General features: G+C 37.5%; 1 protein-coding gene across 3 annotated transcripts in view; it reads left to right on the forward strand.

Annotated features, from left to right (window-relative positions):
* Positions 1–21164, forward strand: part of MYO16 (myosin XVI) — a 363109-nt gene that overhangs the window by 296918 nt on the left and 45027 nt on the right. For all 3 annotated transcript variants that reach the window (XM_021415119.1, XM_021415129.1, XM_021415137.1), the window contains 4 exons: positions 3913–4012; positions 14671–14767; positions 18011–18257; positions 20128–20435. In XM_021415119.1, the coding sequence (XP_021270794.1) occupies positions 3913–4012; positions 14671–14767; positions 18011–18257; positions 20128–20435 (752 nt within the window). The remainder of the gene's footprint in view (positions 1–3912; positions 4013–14670; positions 14768–18010; positions 18258–20127; positions 20436–21164) is intronic.

Consider the following 21164-nt stretch of genomic DNA (forward strand, 5'->3'; position numbering starts at 1 on the left):
CATGCTTGCAGTGCCAGCCTGTTTAGCCTAAAGGTCTCTCTTCTATTTAGATGTGTAAAAATGACAGACATGGAGGAGAAGGGTGCTAAGGACTAAGGTGAGGAAATCACACACTGATTTCCTGTAGAGAGGATGGAGTTGGGGTGAGCTCCCTGATGATAACTTGTAAATGGAAGGAGGGTGCAAGCAAAGAGATCTTGCATTTCCTAATGCACACTGCATTAGTGTTTGCATGGTGGTGGAGGTGTGCTGATTCAATATAATCCTTTAAATCTCCTCAGTTTGTATTTTGTTTTGGATCCATTAGTGAATTATTTGCTCTGGCTAGGCCGTGAAATCTTATTGTTTATCAGTTTCTTGACTTGCCTAGGAAAGGAATACACCATCTAATATTAGATGTCTCTGTTAGAGTCTAGAGCAATACACTGTCTTTATACTCAGTGTAAAGAAATTGTCTTACAGTGCACAATTCATCTGACCTATTTTAAGCATCAAAATTACAACAGGATATCCCAAATCATGTTTTCTGTTGTCTTTTAAGAGAGTCTGCACAACTAATTCACCAATGAAAGTTTTGCTGTAGTATATTTTGCCTGATTATAGTCTTTTGTTAGCAAAAAAGCTCACTGGGTCCCTCAGAATCCTCTGATGCCTTGCAAATATTCTCTGTGTTATTTATGTGGGGAAAAATATATGATCTGTCAGTGAGAAGAAGTCTGGTATTTAACTGGATTGTTCATTCACCTGAGTGAACTAGGGCTGCATTGGTAGCAGAATTCTCTGGTAAGGGAAGGTTTCAAAGACTCTCGAGATTGCATTTCCCCAGAAGCAAGCCCCAGTGTTTGCACATAAGTCAAATTTATCTATACAAGCCTGCACCATAAATTCAGTACTTTTACTACCATTTTCTGTGATACAGTAAATATGACAAATAGTAAGTTCTTTTGCTATTTTTGAGATCATGAAAGCGTTAAGTTTTACAGGTCATTAAATTATCTTGTCTACACAGTAACACAAGCTTCCATTCACAGTAGAAAATATCTGATATGTTAAAGATGAACCATTTTGTGTTTTGATAATAGTCTTGTTTATTGTAAGTTTTTATTTCTTTTTATACATTGCAGTTTATTATCAATTTTGTTTTGCTTTGTTTTTAACAGAATACTTACAGAGAGTACCAGCAAATTTAACATACAAACAATACCTAAACCATAAGTGAAGAAATTTTAAAAGCTGTAACTAATTTAAAATTAGGTTTAAAAAAATGTAAAAAAAACCAACAAAAACAAATAAGCTTATGATTACACATTCACTTTTGCCTATGACAAATTTGGGCTGCCACCAGCAGGTGTGGTTTGCTCATCCCCGTTTAGCCATTCCCATTACTTCCCTGGTGTTAACACTAGAGAACAAAATCGGTGAACCATTCTGGCTATAAAAATAGCTACAGATTTTGTGGCGTTTGTTTTTTTTGTTTGTTTGTTTTGTTTTTTTTAAACAACCTTAGACAAGTTAAAATTGATTGATCTGAAATTACAGATGATACCAAACCTAAAGGTGCTTTTTCATTCTAGGTACTTAGACAACTTATCTGAAAAACGTAGGTAAGAGAAATAAGGAAGTTCTCTTAGTCCCCACTCTGCAGATGAGTCAGTCGGTCAGACAAGAAGACCTAAGGGTGAGAGCCCTCCAAGCTACCAAAAATATAGGCTTTCATCCTGGACTTCTCTTCTGAGTCCATCTATGGTCAGCAGAGAAGAGCGCCTCCAGAGGGCAATCTCTTCTCATTTTAAGAAAAATGCCTAGGATGCATACAGCAAGTCACTGGTGGAAGTACTTGTCTTCATAGCCTGTTGTCAGAACTAGGTGACTAACTCAGACCAGCAATGCAGCTTTTCAGTGGCTAGCCTACAGAGAGGTAAATTATCTTCAAAATGTTCACAAAGGAAGTTTGTGGCAGAACTGGGAAGTAAATTTAAATGTCCATTGTTAGTTCTTTCTCTGCTACTGCAGCCACTAGCCTACACTCTTCCTCTGAAGTGGAGCCTCTCTAAGGGATAGAAGTTAACTGTGAACAGTGATGGGACTTTCAGGATGATGCGCTGGAATTTCAAAGATTTTTAAGACTGGGGAATGTCCAGACCATTTTTGTCTGGCTTTTTGTGTAATACAAATAGACAAATTGTGAAGAGTGTTTGGTTATCCTTTTGAGTCCTATGATTAGGATGGATATAAAGTAAATCTGAACCAAACGTAGAATTTCAGCCTTTTAAATTCTGATTTGATGCTGCTTCAGGAATAAAATATATTTCTCTGGGTTTCTCCTGTGAATGAGTTTCAGGCTGGCCACGTTCACAGTTTTTTCATCATGCATTGTGAGTCAGTGCTGAATAATCATCTTTGTTTCAGTCAGCAGTTGCTGAACTTTCCAGTTTTGTCTCTCTAATACCTGAGATTATCCATAATTTCTAAGAAAACTCAGTTGATGCCAATATGGAAACAAGATGGCTGCAGCCTTAATAACAATCCATCAAGCATGGTGACCATGTTGAGCTACTGGGAATCTAGAGCTCCCAGTTTTCTGCTGATAATGTTAGAGTAATTAGAAGGGTCTCCAGTGAGATTTGGCCCCTTCAAACCAGCATTCCTCCAAACATTCCTTTGGCAGAGAAGCAATCCCTCTCACATTTCATTTACTAGCGTAGACTTAGCCATAGAGTCCTCATCAGGATTTCTACCAAACCAGTTGACATTTCCAGACTTCAAGAGCTCTGTGCAGCTCCAGGACACTGGAAATGTAGGTTCAATTTGACTTCACAGGAGTTTGCCTGAGGAAATTGCTCTGAAGGTGCTGTGGCTTCTGGGACCACCGATGTCCATGGAGTCATTCCAGCCTTGCAGCTCTGCCTGCCTTGGTACGTGTGAGTGGGCTCAGGACAGCAGGTCTGGGTTGTACAAGAGCTATAGGTCCATTCAGCTGCCAAGTACCAAAGAAGTAAAATGTCAGGAAATGTAGCTGGCACGCTAACTTCAAAACATAACCTTGTTTCATTGGTAAATTAATCATAAGTGACACATTTGCAAAATGTTTCCCTTTCAAAAGTTGGCTTTTTATAATGAAAAAAAACCACTCCAGTCCATTACATCTAGTTATATCTAAACTGAGATATGCCTTCAAGAATGCAGAGTAATATGTGGCATCAAGATGTGGAAAGTACATGAGTTTCCTTAGTAGTATGTTGTAATAAGTTAAAGTTTGAATGTTGTACATTATTTGACTTCGTATAACCTGTTTCCTACATTGTTTTTTTTCTGTGGTACATAAAAGAGCATTTTAACACCTAGTGTTAAATGCTTTGAAGGTACTCTGATGCTGTAATTAAATCTTCTTGATCTTTCCAATAGCATAAACGATCAAGTTCCTGATAGCTGTGTTTCTACAAGACATTTCATTGAAATCCTTCAAAATGAATAAAATTTTCTTTTTAGATTTGTGGAAAACATTTTTATCACTGTCACTTTCTTTTCAATTACTTTCTAATAGCTATGCCATATGACACACTGGAAAAAGTACTTTCTTCCTTTTAGTGGCCCAATTTAGTACCAATGAAATCAGTCAGTAAGGCTTTGCATTCTTTCTGTATTGATTTTCAGTGAGGCATCAAAAGAACTGGCAGGAAGCAAATCTCAGTTTTAGGCCTCACTTGTTCCACACTGCTGTTAACCAAGGTCGTGTCTAATAATATGAAATGTTTAAAGTGGTTGGCCTCCTTGTTTACTTCACCCTTAGCAGAATCCTTAGCTCCCAGTTTGGATATCAAAGTGTTGAAAGTCAAAGGAAAACTGACAGTGTCTCCAAAAACGTAAACCAGGCCTACGTTAGAGTAACTCTACTTCTGCTGATTTTTCTAGGTATAAAGATTTGGCTGATACAGCAGCAGGAGAGAAGAAGTTGTCTGCCAAGGAGAGATGTCGTCTTGTTCTCCAGCAGTGTAAATTACAAGGCTGGCAGGTTTGTGATCTACAAAGCAATTAAAATATCATTCTTTAAACAAGCTAGCTGAGTCACTTCCATTGTGGCAAGCCACCAGATCCTTTGCAACAGTATATTCTTTTGACATTTAATATATGCTTTGGAGTAGAATCAAGATGATTTTCTGAGTTTTCTAGCAAATGAGTAGCTGTGATCATTGTGTCAAAAAATCAGTGAACCCTTGTGGGAAGAAAAAGAGTTCAGTTAAGCATATACACTGTTTAAATTTGTATCCAGATCTTTAAAGGTATCTGCTGAACACATTTTAATGCTTGAATGGTTCCTGAATTATAAAAAATTAAAAAAAACCACACATTTTCTTCATGTGAAATTCTATAATAAATGCTGTACTAAATGCTCTGGTAATAGGGGATATGCAAAGCATTTACTTAAGACTACCCATCTAGTCAATGCCTGCATGGGCACCAGGACTCAAACTCAGATATAGCTGTGGAACCAGGATCACTGTAGATCAGGTACAACAAACAAACAAACAAAAAAAAACCCAACAAAAAGACAAGCACCAAACAGTGAATAAAAAGCTCTCAGCTTTCCATCCCATCTCCTCAACCTGTTTATACTACAGTTAATCTTCACCATAATAAGGATTGTGATGTAACTTTCATTTTACCAGAGTACTCTGTCATCTTCTTAGGGTAACTTTGTAATTTAGCATCACTGATTCCTTTCCATTTGCAGTTTCTAAAGAAAATGGTGTTCCTTTTCACACTGTGTAAGCTAATGTACAAAAAGGAAGTTTTCTGTGACTTAAAGTTGAGCACATTCTCCTAGGCAGTGTCACTTCAGGTTCAGGTCTTTTCCAAGCCTAGGGCTGAAATCTATACCACAAGACAGCATCCAGACCAGTTTCAGAGGCAGGTGTGGAGTTTAGGAACTGGCCCATGATTAGGATGCTCTTATATGCTTTTGGAGTATTAGTTTAGAGGAACAGGTTAACAAATCTTTTAATCCATGTACAATCTCTAAGCATTAAGATGGACAGAGAATGTTTCTACAACTACTGATAAAAGACAAGGATTGTGATTCTCAGTGGCGTTGATTTTTTATGGAAAAAAAATTAGGAATTTTTTTAGGAAAAAACCTTTCAGGTTGAGAGCACATTTCATGATCATCTATACTTGGACACATAAGAAGATTTTTCTTTGGTCAATACTACTATAATACCCTTTTAGTCATTAAAGTAATAAATGGGTATATATGGTTGTGTGGTCTGAATTCCCTCAACTGTATAGGGCAAAAGGATAGACCATGAAAAAGATAAAACCTTCAAAATAGACATGCTTTCTTTACAAAGACCATTTAAGTTAGCTCTGGAAGTATATTCTGCATCCTTGCTGCAAAGTTCTCTGTAAACAACAGTAATTAATATCTAGAAGCTGTACTTTGCCTGACAAGTACCTGGAGCTGAGAGTACTTCTAACCTTCAGAACTTGTTTGAGGCTACAAGCTTGATATTGGGCAAAAGCTATGTAACAGGAGTGACTTATTGTGCTCTTGTCACAAAACATGGTTGGACTAGATAAGAGATCTTTTCCAACCTTTATGATTCTATGATTCTATGAATATCGAGTTCATTTCCCTGGGAGATAGTAACAATATTGACACTATGAGAAGTCAGGTGTGCAAACCTACAGCAGCGCATAATGTATTGACTTTAAAATGAGAAAGGAGCAAAACTCTTAGGAGATGCTGGTAAGTTAATTAGAGTAGGAGTGCTTGTGGGTGAGAGTTACACTGTTGTCAGTCAGTGACTAAGAAGCAGATGGGCAAGAGACTAAGCTTAAAGGAGCAAGGCCTGAAAGAGTGAGTGACCTGCTCCTTAAACCTCCAAACCAAAAAGAGCTATGAAAAACAGAGAGAAATATGGTTATATGATGGAAGAAAAAAACTAGGAGAAAATACAGAGAATTTCTTACAGAAAAAACACCCAGTTAACACAAATCTCATTTTGTGATAGAGGTGATAGAAAACCATATCCAGTAGTGACTAACGTCTGTGTCGCATAATCTATCTCCCTCTCTCAATTATCATTTTTGATTCATTTAACTAATCATGAAAGTTGAACTTTAAAATAACAGCCTAAATGAGGAAGCTTATACAATTTTCAATTTTCTTGAGTGGTCTCCTCTGTGCTTTTACTGCAGAGGACTCTTAAAAAGAAAAAAAAAAAAAAAGAAAAAAAAATGAGACAGGGAGAAGGAGGGGGAAGAAAGGTAAGGAAAAGAAGAATTAGGAATCCAGGGTGATGACAGCTAGTAAAGCCGGAGGAAAAAAGTCATAGTGCATCAGTAAAAGTCATCCAAGAGATATGGGTTTACATTTATAACCAGTTTATTCAGCCACTGTTGCCAGCGGTAACTACTGCAAACAATTCACTGCTGGAATTGAAAATCTGTTTGATGCTGGTGTTCATGAATAAGTCAAAGGATGTCTTCCCCAATACCATTACCTGCACTTCCCTGAAGAGCTGTTGCAGATTTGGACTGATAAATCAACCAGAAATAGATAGCTAAAATATCCACATTGAGAATGATGAAGTTTAGGAGAAAGCAACACACATCTGAAATGAACCTCCTGCTTATGTGTCATCATCACAGGACAAGCTTGACAATAAATTCCACAGAAGGGCTGGGGAGGAGGAAAAATCTGGATTTTATAGCAGGGTGGATCTAGAAGATACGCTATTTAACCTCCTTGTGATAATGTACCTGACTATCTCATTTTGTGAGAAGTCATATTAACTTGAGGGGGAGGGGAAAGCAAATCAGTGTTCTGAAGTGAGTTCCCAAAAAGGAGTAAAGGAAATTGATTTTTTGTATTCCTGCTTGTTTTTCTTTCCTTTCTCACATAACTTGTGTTTGGAGAGTGTTTTATCAGCCGGCAGAACAGCAAAACTCAAAACCTACTCACAGAACAGATTTCTCCTCTTCTAAATACTGCAGCCTGTTTAAAAATTGAGGGCAAATGAAGAAGGTCAAATACGAGAATCTGATTTTGGTTTATTTTCTACTATTAGTCAAGCATTAGAGCAAATACTATCAGCTAGCTAGGGTTTTGTGCTTGATTCGGCAGCTTCTGTGTTAGAGGGAAGCATTTATTAGAGAAGTGTTGATAGGTTTATGAAATGTTGCTATTACTTGGGTAAGCTGAGCTGGAGATAACTAAACTGGGACAATAAAAGAACTGTTTAATTGAAACTGACATACAATGTGGTTTCAACCATGAGCTTAACTACTGAAATTATAAAAATGCAGAGCTACTAATGAAAGCCTGCTTTTGCATCCTAGTTCTCTGTGCAGCCTGGATGAACTGTTCTTTCTGTTTAAATATATACCTGATCGTGACAAGCTTAGCTACTTGCTGTGACTTTTAAGCACAACCGATGTAAGAGAAAATTAGATTTGTATATCAAACCATTCCTGTTCCAGACAGAGTGAAAATAATGGACTTGTTTAACCCCTGGAGCAAGAGTTTTTGCTGTTAATGTAAGAGAAGGGAGCAAGATGATGTCTAGTAACTTTAGAGTCAAATTGATTGGGAGGACTGGCTGTTGCATTTTGAGCTGCTCTCCAGAACATCTTAAGGTCTTTATTTTAGGAAATCGACATTATTTGCTCATTTACTGTCATGCAGTGATGTATTGGATAAAGAAAGCCTACCATCCCAATGCCATGACTGTCTTGCAAACATTAGCATACTCTGAGAGAAATCTGGAGCACAAGCAGTCCTTGGCTGTTTTTACTGACAGAAGGAAACTTTCATTTATTTGGATTATCATTCCTCACACTGTTAAGCTTGCAAATATGAATTCAATAAAGGGGAGTTAGCTCTTAGCTTACTGAGCTTTCTCATCAGAACTTGGAGCTTTACATTTTGTTTAGCTAAGGCTAGTGGTCTCCACTTAACCCTTCAGTCACTTTAGATGGAGCTTGCCAGAATGCAAACCACTTGTGTTTTATATCAATTTGTTTTGCTCTCCAAAGGCAAGACTCCACTAAAAGTGAATCTCTCAGCCCTCGACTGCTAGGAATATGTTTCTGGTTGAAAGATAGGACTCCTTTAAAACTGTATGAGCTTATCTTTTCAATTTTTAGCCTGTTTGTTCTAATCCACAGTGATTTCTTCTTATAAGTAGCCTTGAATTCCGAACACAAGAGATCACTCAGTTTGAAACAGGTGTTAAGTTTGAATGGTACGATCCAAAGACTGCTCAGATGTGAAATTAGCAGTACAGGAAGGTTGATCGGAATGTTTTTTCTGAAGCTCCAAATCAGCAGCAGGTAGCTGCACAGGACAGATGTTGTGTTAGTTCCAGTCCACATTTTAACAGCTGCAGACATTGTTAAAGTCATTTCAGGAGCCTCATAAGTGGTATGCCAGCTTATTTATTTGTTATTTAGTAATCTTAGCTGTGGTGGAAGTCTTTTTTTTTTTTTCTTAATGTCCTGCTTTAAGAGAAAATTTTCTTTGAGGCAGTTTTAAAATTAAGAATTAAGTACATTCTGAAGATCACATAAAAAGAAACAATCCCAGAAGGAGTTGCCAAACTAATGCTAAATGATTAAAACACCAGTGTTTATGTTTCACCGTACTTTGAATTTTGTCAGCAAAATCACGTTGTCCAAATAGTATATCATTCTGTTGTATTCTTGGAAATAATTTGCTGGTAGCACAAATGGCTGCAGAGTGAGTTTGGACCTAACCAGTACTGCAAAAGGGCTGGCCCAAACCAGCCTCCAGCTGCAACTATTTTGTGCTACGCAGTACAAGTCCATTGCATCCCTTGGCCTGATAATAGGATGGATCATTCAGGTTGACCTCAAAACAGCTCTGTCTATCCATGCTGAGATTTTTGTTTGGTTCCCATTTCTGTATTTTTTTCTCTAGAACTTATTCCTCTCTCTGTTTCCATCTCTCTGGGTACTTACGATTGCTAGTCTTGCAAACTTCTTATTTCCATTCTGATATTTCTTATCTCACATTTGGGCTCCAAGTCTGTTTTTCTTGTTCAAAGTTGATTTTCTCTGTTTGTATCCCTCTTGATCCTTTTCTTTTGTTTTCTTCTCTTTCTTTTGCTATAGATATTTCACTTCATATTTGGTCCTAGTATTCATTTCACTTTTGCCTGAATTTAGTTTTCCAGCCTCACACCTCAGGGTTCACCTTCTCTGCCGTTGCTATCCCTATTGCCTCCTGTCAGTATTTCTCAGTTCACGCATGGAGACACTTCCATTTTCTTTCTTTCAGTGCTAAGTCTGTTTCTAGAATTTAGGAGGAATAGAATTCTAGGTCCACAATTTCCTTTGATGTAAAGCTGGGGTAGGGTTTTCTCCGCTAATTATTCCCTACATGCATCTTATTCTTACCGTTTATTTCCTTTCCTGTGATGCAGTCCTTTTCGTCTCCTCAAGAGCACGAAGAGCTATGAGGTCTTTGTGTTTATTTTTTTAAATACGATTGTCCATTTTTCCTTTCCCAGAGAGCTGAATGACAGTGTTTCTCCCTAAAGTCTAAATCCTGACAAGCACTTGCATAAATGCCTAATGTCACATGCGTGAATACTGTACTACTCATACTTACGTTAACAGCATACATCAGCTATGCCTAACTATGGATTTATTCAGCGTGTGCAGGGTAAGTAGTCAGCCAGAGACAAAGGAAGGCTCTTAAAATGTGTGAAGAAAAGCTAACAAATAAAGCAGAGAGAGTAAGTCTTTAAAAATAACGCTTCTGTCCTTGTTAAAGATCTGTGCCCTGCAAATGTGTTCGTCGTTATAATATTTTTGCAGACACATGCACTGCAGAAAGACACATTTTACAATAGTTTTAAGGCTTTTTTTCCTACATTTCATTAATGCACTGTGAAAATGTGTGTCATTGTGTAAAATATCATTAGATTATAGTTCTCTGTCTTTTGTAGGTAGCTATTTTGAAAGTACTGCCAGAAACACACAGCACTCCCACAAATTGCCTTTTTTAAACTAAAGAACAGCTTTACAGATTCCCTTGACACCTATTAAGTATGAGCTAATACTGCCTCCATGCCACCTACACACCATCTCAGCATCCATTCCTAGTTTTGAATGTCTGTTCTTCTACATCCTACACCTTTTCTGTACAAAGAAAAAAAATAGAAAGAAAAAAAGAACAGCTCCCTCCCATTCTTTCTCCCTCCTCCCAGGAAAAAATAAAAAAATAAAAAAATTTGGAGGCCTGTAGCAGTAATTGAAGCTTTGGTAGTCATCAGTGACAATTTTTCCTAATCTTTAAAAAATGTGTCACTTTGAAAAATAACATTTAAAGCCCTAATGCTTTTCTAATTAAAATAACTATGACTGTAATTCACAGATGGTTTACTTTTGCAGGAATCTGAATGACATTAAAATTTCAGACTCAGATGAGAGCACTTTGTAGCCCAGAAATTACTGAAAAGCGATTTCTTTAGGGGAAGAAGATTTTAACCTTTTTTCCCCTAGGTAAGCAGGAAACGATTTATGGTCAGAGAGGACACAAACTGTACTGATACCCAGCATATGAAACTACAAGAGGGCAAGTTTAGGTTAGATGTTAGGTGGAAATTCCTTACTCAGAGGGCAGTGAGGCGCTGGCACAAGCTGCCCAGAGAAGCTGTGGTGCCCCATCCCTGGAGGCGCTCAAGGCCAGGTTGGATGGGGCCCTGGGCAGCCTGAGCTGGTGGGGGGCAGCCCTGCCCACAGCACAGGGTTGGGGCTGGGTGGGCTGTGAAGTCCCTTCCAACCCAAGGCATTGTGTGATTTTTTGATGCTACTGCTTTCATCAGACTACAAGCCTGTGCAGAAGGCAGGGAGATAAGCTTGTTCTTGGTCAGCTTCAGAGGATATCAGATTTATTTCAACAAGGAACAACAAACTTCTCAAACAAAGTGAACAAAACCCAGTATCTTACAGTAGTGTCTTCTGCACATACTTCTGCCTAGGTCTCTGCTCTCAATAGACCTACCATATGATGTAAAAGCTGCAGATAGCTTTTGTTTGAATGTGAAAATGAATTTGTATTGATTGTACTTCTGTCCTTACTTCATTCACTTAAAAATTGTAGCAGGCTTCTACTAATGACGTTCTTAGTATATGTGATACCACGGTAACTGCATTCATGTCATTTCTGTAGTGTGGAATGGGAGAAAAGAGCTCTGGCTTTTTGAATGTCCCTTAACTGGCTTTGTGAGTCTGCGGAGCCAGATGGTGAACACTTGAAGCTAGCTGACCATAAGCTTGAGCAGTTGTCTTGACTGATTTTGTGACTGAATACTACAAAATAAATTACAGCTCAATGTTTAGCTAAGTTACACACTTGAAATGTAGCATAGATGTGATCCATGTGTTAATTATGAGACTAATTGAGAATGGGGTTAGTTTTGCTGTAAGCATTGCTAGTTATCAGATATTTGTAAGGTTTCAAAATGTAACTTGCCATCTCCTTCAGCTGATTTTTCTAACCCTTATTACTGTCCAGGTGCCATAATTTCTTGCCCTAATAGAGAGGTGTGTCTTAGACTTCCAATGAGGAAGAGGGAACAGAAGGCATTTTAGGGAATTGAGAGAAAGAGGTAGAAATGAGATGTTGATTGGGCACAGGCCTGAGACAAAGAGGTTAAAAAAGGCTTCAAAGTGGTGTAGAGGGTTTCTGTAAAGAAAAAGTGGAGTATAAAGAGGAAATGTAATCAGAGTAGAAGAATATAATTTAATGAAATTTCTGTATCCAGGCATTGGTTTTCTGAGAGCTACTCAGATACAAATGCTAATTATAAAAACTGCTTGATAATTTTATTACAGTTAACCATATGAATAATAATTCAGTTATTCTTACAGAAGAATTCTGGATATAAGGTGATGTTGGCAAGGAAATGAAAGTTTTATTAGCCAAAGCTAGTAGAAAGGATAGTTCAGTATGTTGTTTGAAAAGATGAATAGAAAGATGAATGGAATAAAATAAGGCAGTTTTTTTTTTTTTTTTTTTTTTGTTGTTGTTGTTTTTTAATGAGCATTACAGAATTTGCAGCTTGTAGTGAGAGAATGGACGTGGTGGGATGAATCGAGATGATGTTCTGGTGTCCTAGAAGAAAACTGGAGGCTGAAAAATAGAAAGAACATTTAAAGGGAGAGGAGAGGAGAGGAGAGGAGAGGAGAGGAGANTTTTTTGTTGTTGTTGTTTTTTAATGAGCATTACAGAATTTGCAGCTTGTAGTGAGAGAATGGACGTGGTGGGATGAATCGAGATGCAGTTCTTGTGTCCTAGAAGCTATCAAGAGGCTGAAAGATAAAAAGAACAGAGGAGAGGAGAGGAGAGGAGAGGAGAGGAGAGGAGAGGAGAGATCGGCATGGTTTATGGCAAAAAAAAAATGTGAAAAATTTGCTTGTTTATTACATGGAGTTATATGTCTGAAAGAGAAGCGAATTTAAATTGAAGAAAGTGGTTGACTTCTTTTTCATCAATTTTCATGAATGAAGAAGGAGAAAAAGAAGTAGAGACGAAAAATTCCTAAGGAAATGTAGCAAGCTCTGGTAATTAAGCAGACTCCAGGTGATGGATGAAGAAGGAATTCGGAGTGCTAAGAAGTAGGCAAGGAGAGGATTCTAAAAGAACGGGATGGAAAGTGAAAACTTCTGTCCCATCAGGAAAGTGAAGATGAGACCATGCCTGTGAGAGTAGAGTATGAGAGCCTGATAAGAACTCAGTGAAATTGCTTCAGATGAATATGACATTATAAAATTAGAAGGCATCACTCAAGAGAGTCTATTAAGTAAACATAATGACACCATTTTACTAGGGTAGCCTCAGTTGTTAGAAACAGGGCTCTCGGACGATGGTGTTTTTGTTCTGGAATAATAGCTTCAATTCATAAGTAGAAGGATCATTCCAGAATAGATGGTCTGAATAGAGGAGCTATTCTGGAATAGCTAAGTTATCTACCAGTATTTCTGTAGCCATACAGTTTTCTAAAATAGCCATTCCATGCATTTTCCAGCATGCAAAGAAAGCCTATTCTCTCTTTATGAGTTTCTCCAATGGTGAGACAAGCAATACGCTTTTTTTTTAGCACTTTGCCTTCACCTACTTTGCAGTAACACAAAAAGGCTTAATTTATTGGGAAAAGAGATACTAACTTTGTAAAAATAAGAAATAATTCTGATTTTACCATTTCAGTGCATCTGATTTTAACCAAAAAGCTAATGGTTCACAATCATAGTCTGTCAGCTCAAACTTCAGAATTAGAGACTCTTAACATTTGATGCAAAGTAGTTTTCCTCTCGAGTAGAGAGAAGGGAAACGGAGGGATGAAAAGGTGTCCTGACCACTTCTGAACTTTGTTAATGGAGATTAGCCATGGTAAATAAGTCCTGACTTTCAGTAGTTTATCTCTGCCAGTGCAGTATATCTGACAACAGTGACTGGATTAAAAGCAGTTATTTGAAAAGGTGTGCAAATCTCCCTGCCAAGAGCTGTCTCCAATAGCTGTGCTGAAGAAACAACAGTGCAGTAGGGTGTTGCAATGAGAAGAAAATAATCTTGTGAGCTATGTACAAGCAGGAGTTGGAATGAATCTCTGCAATTTCAGGCAGACTGGTGTTAATTAATCAGTAGTCATATAAAATTAATAGCTAGACAAAGCCTATAATCTTCACTGGCTGGTTACCTGGTACTGATCTTATTTCTGAGGATTGAAACAAGATTTCTTGTACAGAATTCCTAAGAAGAAAAGCAGTATAAGGAAACCCATTATTTATCCCAGTTGCTTTTTTTAACAAATGTATTGGAAAGGAATGTTTTTGAGATTATACAGAAAAGGATTGTTTCATCACGTTCGGAAGAAGTTTCCTTTTTCTGTAACAAGCCGTTTTTTTCTGTAAGAGGAGAAGAGCATCTACTGATGCTGTGTTTATTGAGACCCTCTGAGAACTAGATGAATTAAACCAAACAACTGCTTAGCACCAGAGTAAGCTCATACACTCAATCAATACGCAGGAGAATAGTTTTCATAAATGTATCACTGACTGCTCGGGCTTGACTCTAAGAGGAGACCCATGGAACAGCTTCAGCAGGAGGCTCTGGGAACTAGGATTCATAGTTTTATGGGACACTAGGAATCATTCTCACTAATGGCAGTGAGTTTCTGCCAACTTGGGCTGAATCCTTCCTGTTCCATGGATGTCAGCTGCCTGTTACTGTTTTCTTCTCCCCATGGACTTATGGCTTCTCACCTTTTTCCTTGCTCACATCCCCATGTTTTATAAAAGCTAAACCTTATTTTCCGTTGCATTGTCTAACACATCAGTGTAATTACTTTCAGAATGCTTTATTTTCCAACCTGTGTTTAACTTGATTGTAGTATTTGTTCTGGATGGTTATGGACCTGGACAGGGAATGTGTGTCTGACAGCTTGCTTATCCTTTCCAAATACGTCTTTTATTCAACCAGGTGATGTTGCCTCTCGTACAACTGTTGGCATTGCACTAGTCTAAAATTGCAGATCTGATCTCAACCCTCAACAGGATTGTGCATGTACTGTTGTTATATACCTGTCATTATTTTGGCCTTTTTTGTTGATGGTGAAGGTTTCTCTGCTGTTTGTATTCTAGATAGGAGTCCGAAAAGTGTTTCTTAAGTACTGGCAAGCTGACCATCTCAACGATTTGTGCCTTCAGCTTCAGAAGAAAATTATAACCTGCCAAAAAGGTAACAATTACTGAACAAGTATTCCTGAGATGTCACTTTGTACACTGGCAAGAAACATATTGCATAACAAAAAAAAAATAATCTTTTTTTTCTTCCTTGAATAGTTGCTGTATTTTATTTATTTCCTTATGGGCATATTTCCAACTAACTTCTTATACAGATTTTTGGAGATGATACAGATTGGTAACACTTGCGCTTTCTGTCTGTGAAACATAATTTTATGGAATACTGTTGATTGTAATTAAAACAAAGGGGAGCTTGAATATTTTGTTTTCAAGTATGTTCATTGACTTTTAAAGGCATTAATATCACCTCTTAACTTTGTGTTGCAAATCAGATAGGTTAACAAGGATACCAAATACCTTTCTGTTACAAATATGAATACAAACCTAATAATTTAATATGTTTAGTTGTCTTTCTTCTCCCCTTCTGTTGCAGTTTTTGTAGCAGAAATTGCTTTTTTATTTTTATGCATTTTTTTCTTCTGTTTTTTTTGTTTTTATTAAGATCACACTGACCCATTTTTAAAGGAATTGCTATCCACTGTCTCCTGATTTCTTGTTGCTACTGTTCCATTTCCTATCAGAATCTCAAATATCTACTTCCTTAAAATATTGCATTATTTATCTAATTATCTGTTGTCTTCAATGTTTCCCATTCAAACGTTTTTTAAGGAAATTAGAAAAACAAAGGTTTACCTTGTTGTTTTGATTGTCACACTTTAGTCAGATTTTATAGGCTTTGTCCTTCTCACCTTCTCTCTCCCAATAAGAATAAGAACTACATACGGGAAATGTTGCTCACATTGAATCACTGAGAAAATTTTTTTGTATCTATAGAAAAATCCGTCATCCTTAAAGTCTTACATTACAGTTCAACTGGATTAAGAAATAACTTTAGTACATTGTGTGCACAGTGGTTAAAACTTTTCTCACTGAAGCCTGATCCTTGGAATTTTAATTATTCCAATCTTTGTCCTTATATGAACTGTAAAGAATGAGTTATTTTTATGTCCTGAGGATGATAACCTGAATTGTTTTAATTTCCACAAGTGAGATTTATTGTAGATCTACGTAAATGAGGACTGAGTTCAGAACACAGTCTTAGAACCTGTACAATACTTGTTGATACTGAGCAGTAAAGGTACAGGAAATGACACTTTTCATTTTATAGCAGTTTTTGAGCTTATGAAATTGTTGGGGTTTTTTGTTTGTTTCTTTGTGTTTTTTTTTCTTGTTTGGTTTATTTCTGTGTTGAACTGAAGAAAAACCCTTCAAACAGAGGAACAGTCTTTGATTTTTAAGCTTTCTGAATTTTTTCATACTTGTAAGCAGTGAACTCTGATAGCGTTCTATATGATGATTCCATTACCTTCTCAACAGCAACATTATAAATTCAGACTCAGTAATGTGTATATCCCTTGTGAATTGTTATCAAATAGTCAACAAAAGCTGTGCTATTAATTTCCTTTTTAACTCAATTGGGTAAGTGCATTAATGTTTCAGGTTTTAAGAAATCAGATTTTATTCTACAAGGTAGCTCTGGAGATTGGTGTAACTGGCTTTGATTATAAAAAATGTAAACTTTCAAAATTGTCCATTATAGATAGTACCAAAGTATATGAATCTAAATTTTTCCAAAACCACTGAGTTTTGGATGACAGCAGGATCAGTACATGAACATTTCCCTTTCTTACATTTTATCAGCCAGGCACAGAGCATCTCTAGAAAGTAAAAACAAAATCTTGTGTTAAATATGTAGGTGAGGACATAGAAGGTGACAGAAAACGCCTTTCATTGCCCTCAATTTGTCTATCTATTTTATTCAGGATCATCTTACATTCATAGAAGGCTACTTGTATCTTTCTCTGTCTACATTTTTCCTTCTGATTAATTGAATTTGACTGCCATTTAATGTTTCTCAGAAGTGCTCCTGTCTGACACTGAATTACATTGGTTAAAAAAACCTATACATGGTAGCATTTCTGTCTTACAACCTTAATATTTTCATTAGTATCTCTGAAACTCAAATCAACATCTTATACAGGCTACTTCCTGTTTAATTATGAAGAAATTCGAGTTGACCAAAATGAAGGTAAACGTGATAAGGAATAATGAAATTTGACCCGTTTTGTTATGTGGTCACCCATAAGTTGAGCTACTGAAAATCTGCAATATTTCAGGTAGCAAGAAAATAATTTTAAAACATGTTCTTCTCTGTGAGGTACACAGCAATTATTGTAGACCTGGAAAGAAACATCATCTTGGGGAGCTTAAATAAACAAACTCACAGACAAAACACATTTATTTAGCATAGCTTTTCCTCCCAAGCCAGAACACATGCCCAGGAATAGTAACATCACTGGTTCCATGTAGAATCATTGATTTGGTGCCAGATTCATCATGGCCGCAGAAGTCCCTGTCCCTTGTGTTTCCAATCAGCTGGGTACTTCTGAAAATCCAGGGGAAGAGGCAATATTTAGGTTGAGTAGAAACTGTTGTACTGCATATACATGCTTAGGAAAGTAGCACAGAAAGCCACTACAGGAGATACACCAAAATGTAAGGCTGACAAAGAGTGTAAAAAAAATAGGCCTAGCAGATATGTAAGGGTGATGCAACGTACATGAAAGTTTTAAGCTGAAAAATGGAACTGATGTGACAGAAGCATTTCAGAAATGTGCATTAATTGTTTCTGCTGAAAGAAAAGGAGCAAAAAAAGTCTTTAGCTCTCAGTAAAAGATCTGTTATTTGGGGTTTTTTTTCTGGTTTTTGGTACAACAAAATATCAAAAATACTGTTTGAAGATGATCAGATGTAGACAGTCTTTCAATTTCTACTGTATTCAATGCAATAATCATTTACTCAGGGTATTATTTTAAAACAAATGATCTTTTGACCTTTCCTTTTTAAATATGTGCTTCTGCATTCTGCATCAGACATCCAAGTTTCCAGCTGTAATGGAAACAAAAGTAACTTTCAGCGAAAGTAACCCTTTTGAGTTATGGTAGCTTAAATTTGTGAATGAATTTGCTGCCATACTTTGTTTTAAGCACTGGCAGTATAAAACAGACACATCCATTTTTGTATGTTGTATGCAACGTACATTTATTTCATTCTTCATACAAGATGTTGACTGGACTTGATTTACTCATGTTTACAGCAGAACAGACAGTAATATTGTTATTCACTAATTAATTAGTTGTCTTTCATTGGTCCATTATTTTTTCTTCTGTTATGGTAGTTGTGAGAGGATTTCTAGCGCGCCAGCGTGTGCTACAGAAGATGAGCATCAAACAGCAAGAGATCACCTCAGTCAAAGGCTTCTTGCAGACCGTTGAGGATATGGGGCTGAAAACATATGATGCCTTGGTCATTCAAAATGCTTCTGACATTGCTCGAGAAAATGACCGGATTCGCAATGAAATGAATGCTGCTTACCACAGGGAAAAGCTAGAGGCTAGAAGTAGACCAGAAGAAGTCCACAAAAGGTAAGATATCTTAGCTTTGAAAAAATATATTCTACGTTGGATAGCAAGGAATTGAAGCATTTCTTCAGTTTTATGATTTTCTTCCCTGCTTTTAAAGTCACATAAATGACTTGGGCATAATGTGAAAATTGCAAAAGCATTTTCAAGTATGTATTCAACCCAAATCAGTGCTAGACACTATTTTTCTTTGGAGCAGGTAATTAAGTCCAGAAACATAAGGACACCAGTAAATCCTATTCTGGGCAGACTGAGCTTTATAGGAACTTATTCAAGCCTCCGAAGCCTTTATTTTTTATAGAAATTTTTAATTTGAAGAAACATAGATTATAGTTGAACTTTCATCAAACCAAACAAACAAAAGCAAAACACATCTAACTGAAAATTTCAGCATGGGGAAATTGCCAAAATAATGAAAAACGGCCAAGAAGGCATTAAAATACAATAAGGGGCAGCCCAAGAAATCCTGATTATACAATGAACTACATGGATTGTGAAGAGGATTCTTTCCTCTTATTTAAAAATAGATGAAAGCTTTTTTGTTTAGCTCCCATCAGAGTTCTCAGGAGTATCTGTTTTGCAAATCCAGTGAATGGTTGGAGAGTGTTTCCCCAGAATTGGAGTCCCAGATCTTTTCCTCTCAGACACCTGAATGGGTAAAGGTAGCATTTGCAGTTAATAGCAGGCATGTATCAAGAGCAGGAAAGCTTCTAGTAACTTGCTGGACATACAAATATTTACTTTTCCATAGGAACTTAATTCTCATCTGGAACAACTGCCTTTGCTTTCATTGCTTTTGTCAGTGACTTTATTAAAGTGAAAATGGCAGTGCATCTGCTTAATTATCTTCAAATATCCCAGTGATTACATATTGGAGGAAGTGCCTTTTTCGGAAAGACTGTAATTAAACATTACAGTGAAAACAAATTATCCACTGAGCACCACACTTTCATCTTTAGCTGTTTCATTTACTACATGGGCAGCTGGCTATATCCTGCACATGAGTTCCAGCCCTGCTGGTGATCTGCCATGCAGAAATACAATTTAAAAAAAAAACAAATGCTTAGCAGTTTTTCTGTAAAATGATGGTATGGACATTTATCTAATAGGCTGCCACTCCAAGCTGAAAGGTTTTCAACTTTCTGATTTTTTGGAGGAGTGTAATTTTTGAAGAATTTCTGTTGAAAATCAGTTTGTTGGAAGCAGCTGAGAAACATCATTTCTCCATACATATTGAAATAGAAAAAAAAAATGGAATAAGTAAAAGTCCAAAGCTATGACTGAAGTAACTAAGCATAATGTCATAATTAATATCTTTAAAAGGATAGCTATCAAGTAAGCCTTCACAGGAGGATATGTAGATATCTAGGTGGAATCATTCAGGCAGCCAATGTAGCTGGTTAAAAGGGTCATTAATATTTTAAAGATTTGCATTATCTAAATAGAATTTATTGTTGTCTTTTCAGAAAATAGTGATAAAGGCTCAGCATTTGCTGCCTCAGTAACTTTCCATTAAAATGGATTTCCCAGAAATTATCATTCAGATTGGAAACGCAGCTTTTGATTGTGTGCAACAATCAAAGTGTGAACAATTCATTCATGGAGCGTCTGATCCACAATGTGAAACTGCTTAAGGAAAGCTGCATCTGTGTGAAAAGAGAGCCAGTGTCCCAATTTATCATGAAACAGGAAATGGAGGAAAGCTAGCAGCTTGATCTGGATTTGTTTGTCAGGAGATTACTACACACATCCCCTCCGCGCAGCAGGGGAGGCGGGAGGCTGTTTACCAAAAAGCTGTTGTTATGTTTGCATGAACAGGTTCATTGTTACCACTTGAATAATGCATCTGGGCCTCTCCTCTGTGTTTTTTCAGAGCTGAAGACAAGGGTGGGAAGCTCCCTGAGGACAGCTTGGCCGGCTACCGGGCACCGAAGCACTTTCACTCCAGCTCCGTGCCCGTCCCCATGGCGGTGGACGGCTTGGTACATTCTGTGGCCGGGTCGTCCATCAGGTCCCCATCCCTGCACTCAGTGTTCAGCATGGAAGACAGCGGCAGCCTGCCGTCGCCACGGAAACAGCCTCCTCCCAAACCCAAGCGGGACCCCAACACACGGCTGAGCGCTTCCTATGAGGCTGTCAGTGCTTGCTTGTCGGCGGCTTCTAAGGAGGCCGCTAATGAAGGTCAGGCAGAAAGGGGGAAAGCGTCACAAAAGTTATTCTAGGTTATTGATTTATTCCCTCCGCTTTGATCCTTCTAAACATGGTCAAGCGCCTTTGAAAAGCCCCGCCTCCGTGAAATATTTCAGTGGCAGTAAATAAAGGTAGTCAATTTATCATTTGGTCCAAATCAGCAAATAACTGCTCATGTGTTCTAATGGCCTCGTTTGTCAACAACCTGAGCCTGTTTGCAGAATTCCCTCAGGAGACAAATGATCTTTGTCAGCTCCCAGCTATTCTATCCCGCTGACCATTTTCTTTCACCTTTTAAACTGCTAGAATATCTTGCATTGCTAATACAGAATGCTGGATTCTTGAATTTCACCAAGTTAAACATTAAACATTCTCCTACTTTTTCTCTGTGTTCACAGAAATAACTTGTGCGTTCAGGGGTTTATGTTTGTGCCACAACTTGCTTATGGTGAATTTTTTGTTTGGAATGAAAGCGCTGTGAAAGTACCAAAAGAGTTGCCGTGCATTACTGTGCATTAAGTCCAGTTTTGAGTTCAATTGTTCTGTCCTCCTACACATTTGAAGCGTGTGAGTAGAAGATGAAGAGAAGGGAGACATCCTGCTTTTCCTTGATGAGCCTGATTTGTCCTGTTTCGTGTAAAGGATCCTCTAAGCTTACCAAGGAAGACTCTTCAGTCTGGGTTTAAAGCTACATGTAACCATTCTCTATGCCTGCACACT

The sequence above is a fragment of the Numida meleagris genome, chromosome 1 (assembly GCF_002078875.1).
Source record: "Numida meleagris isolate 19003 breed g44 Domestic line chromosome 1, NumMel1.0, whole genome shotgun sequence".
In the NCBI taxonomy this organism is placed as follows: domain Eukaryota; kingdom Metazoa; phylum Chordata; class Aves; order Galliformes; family Numididae; genus Numida; species Numida meleagris.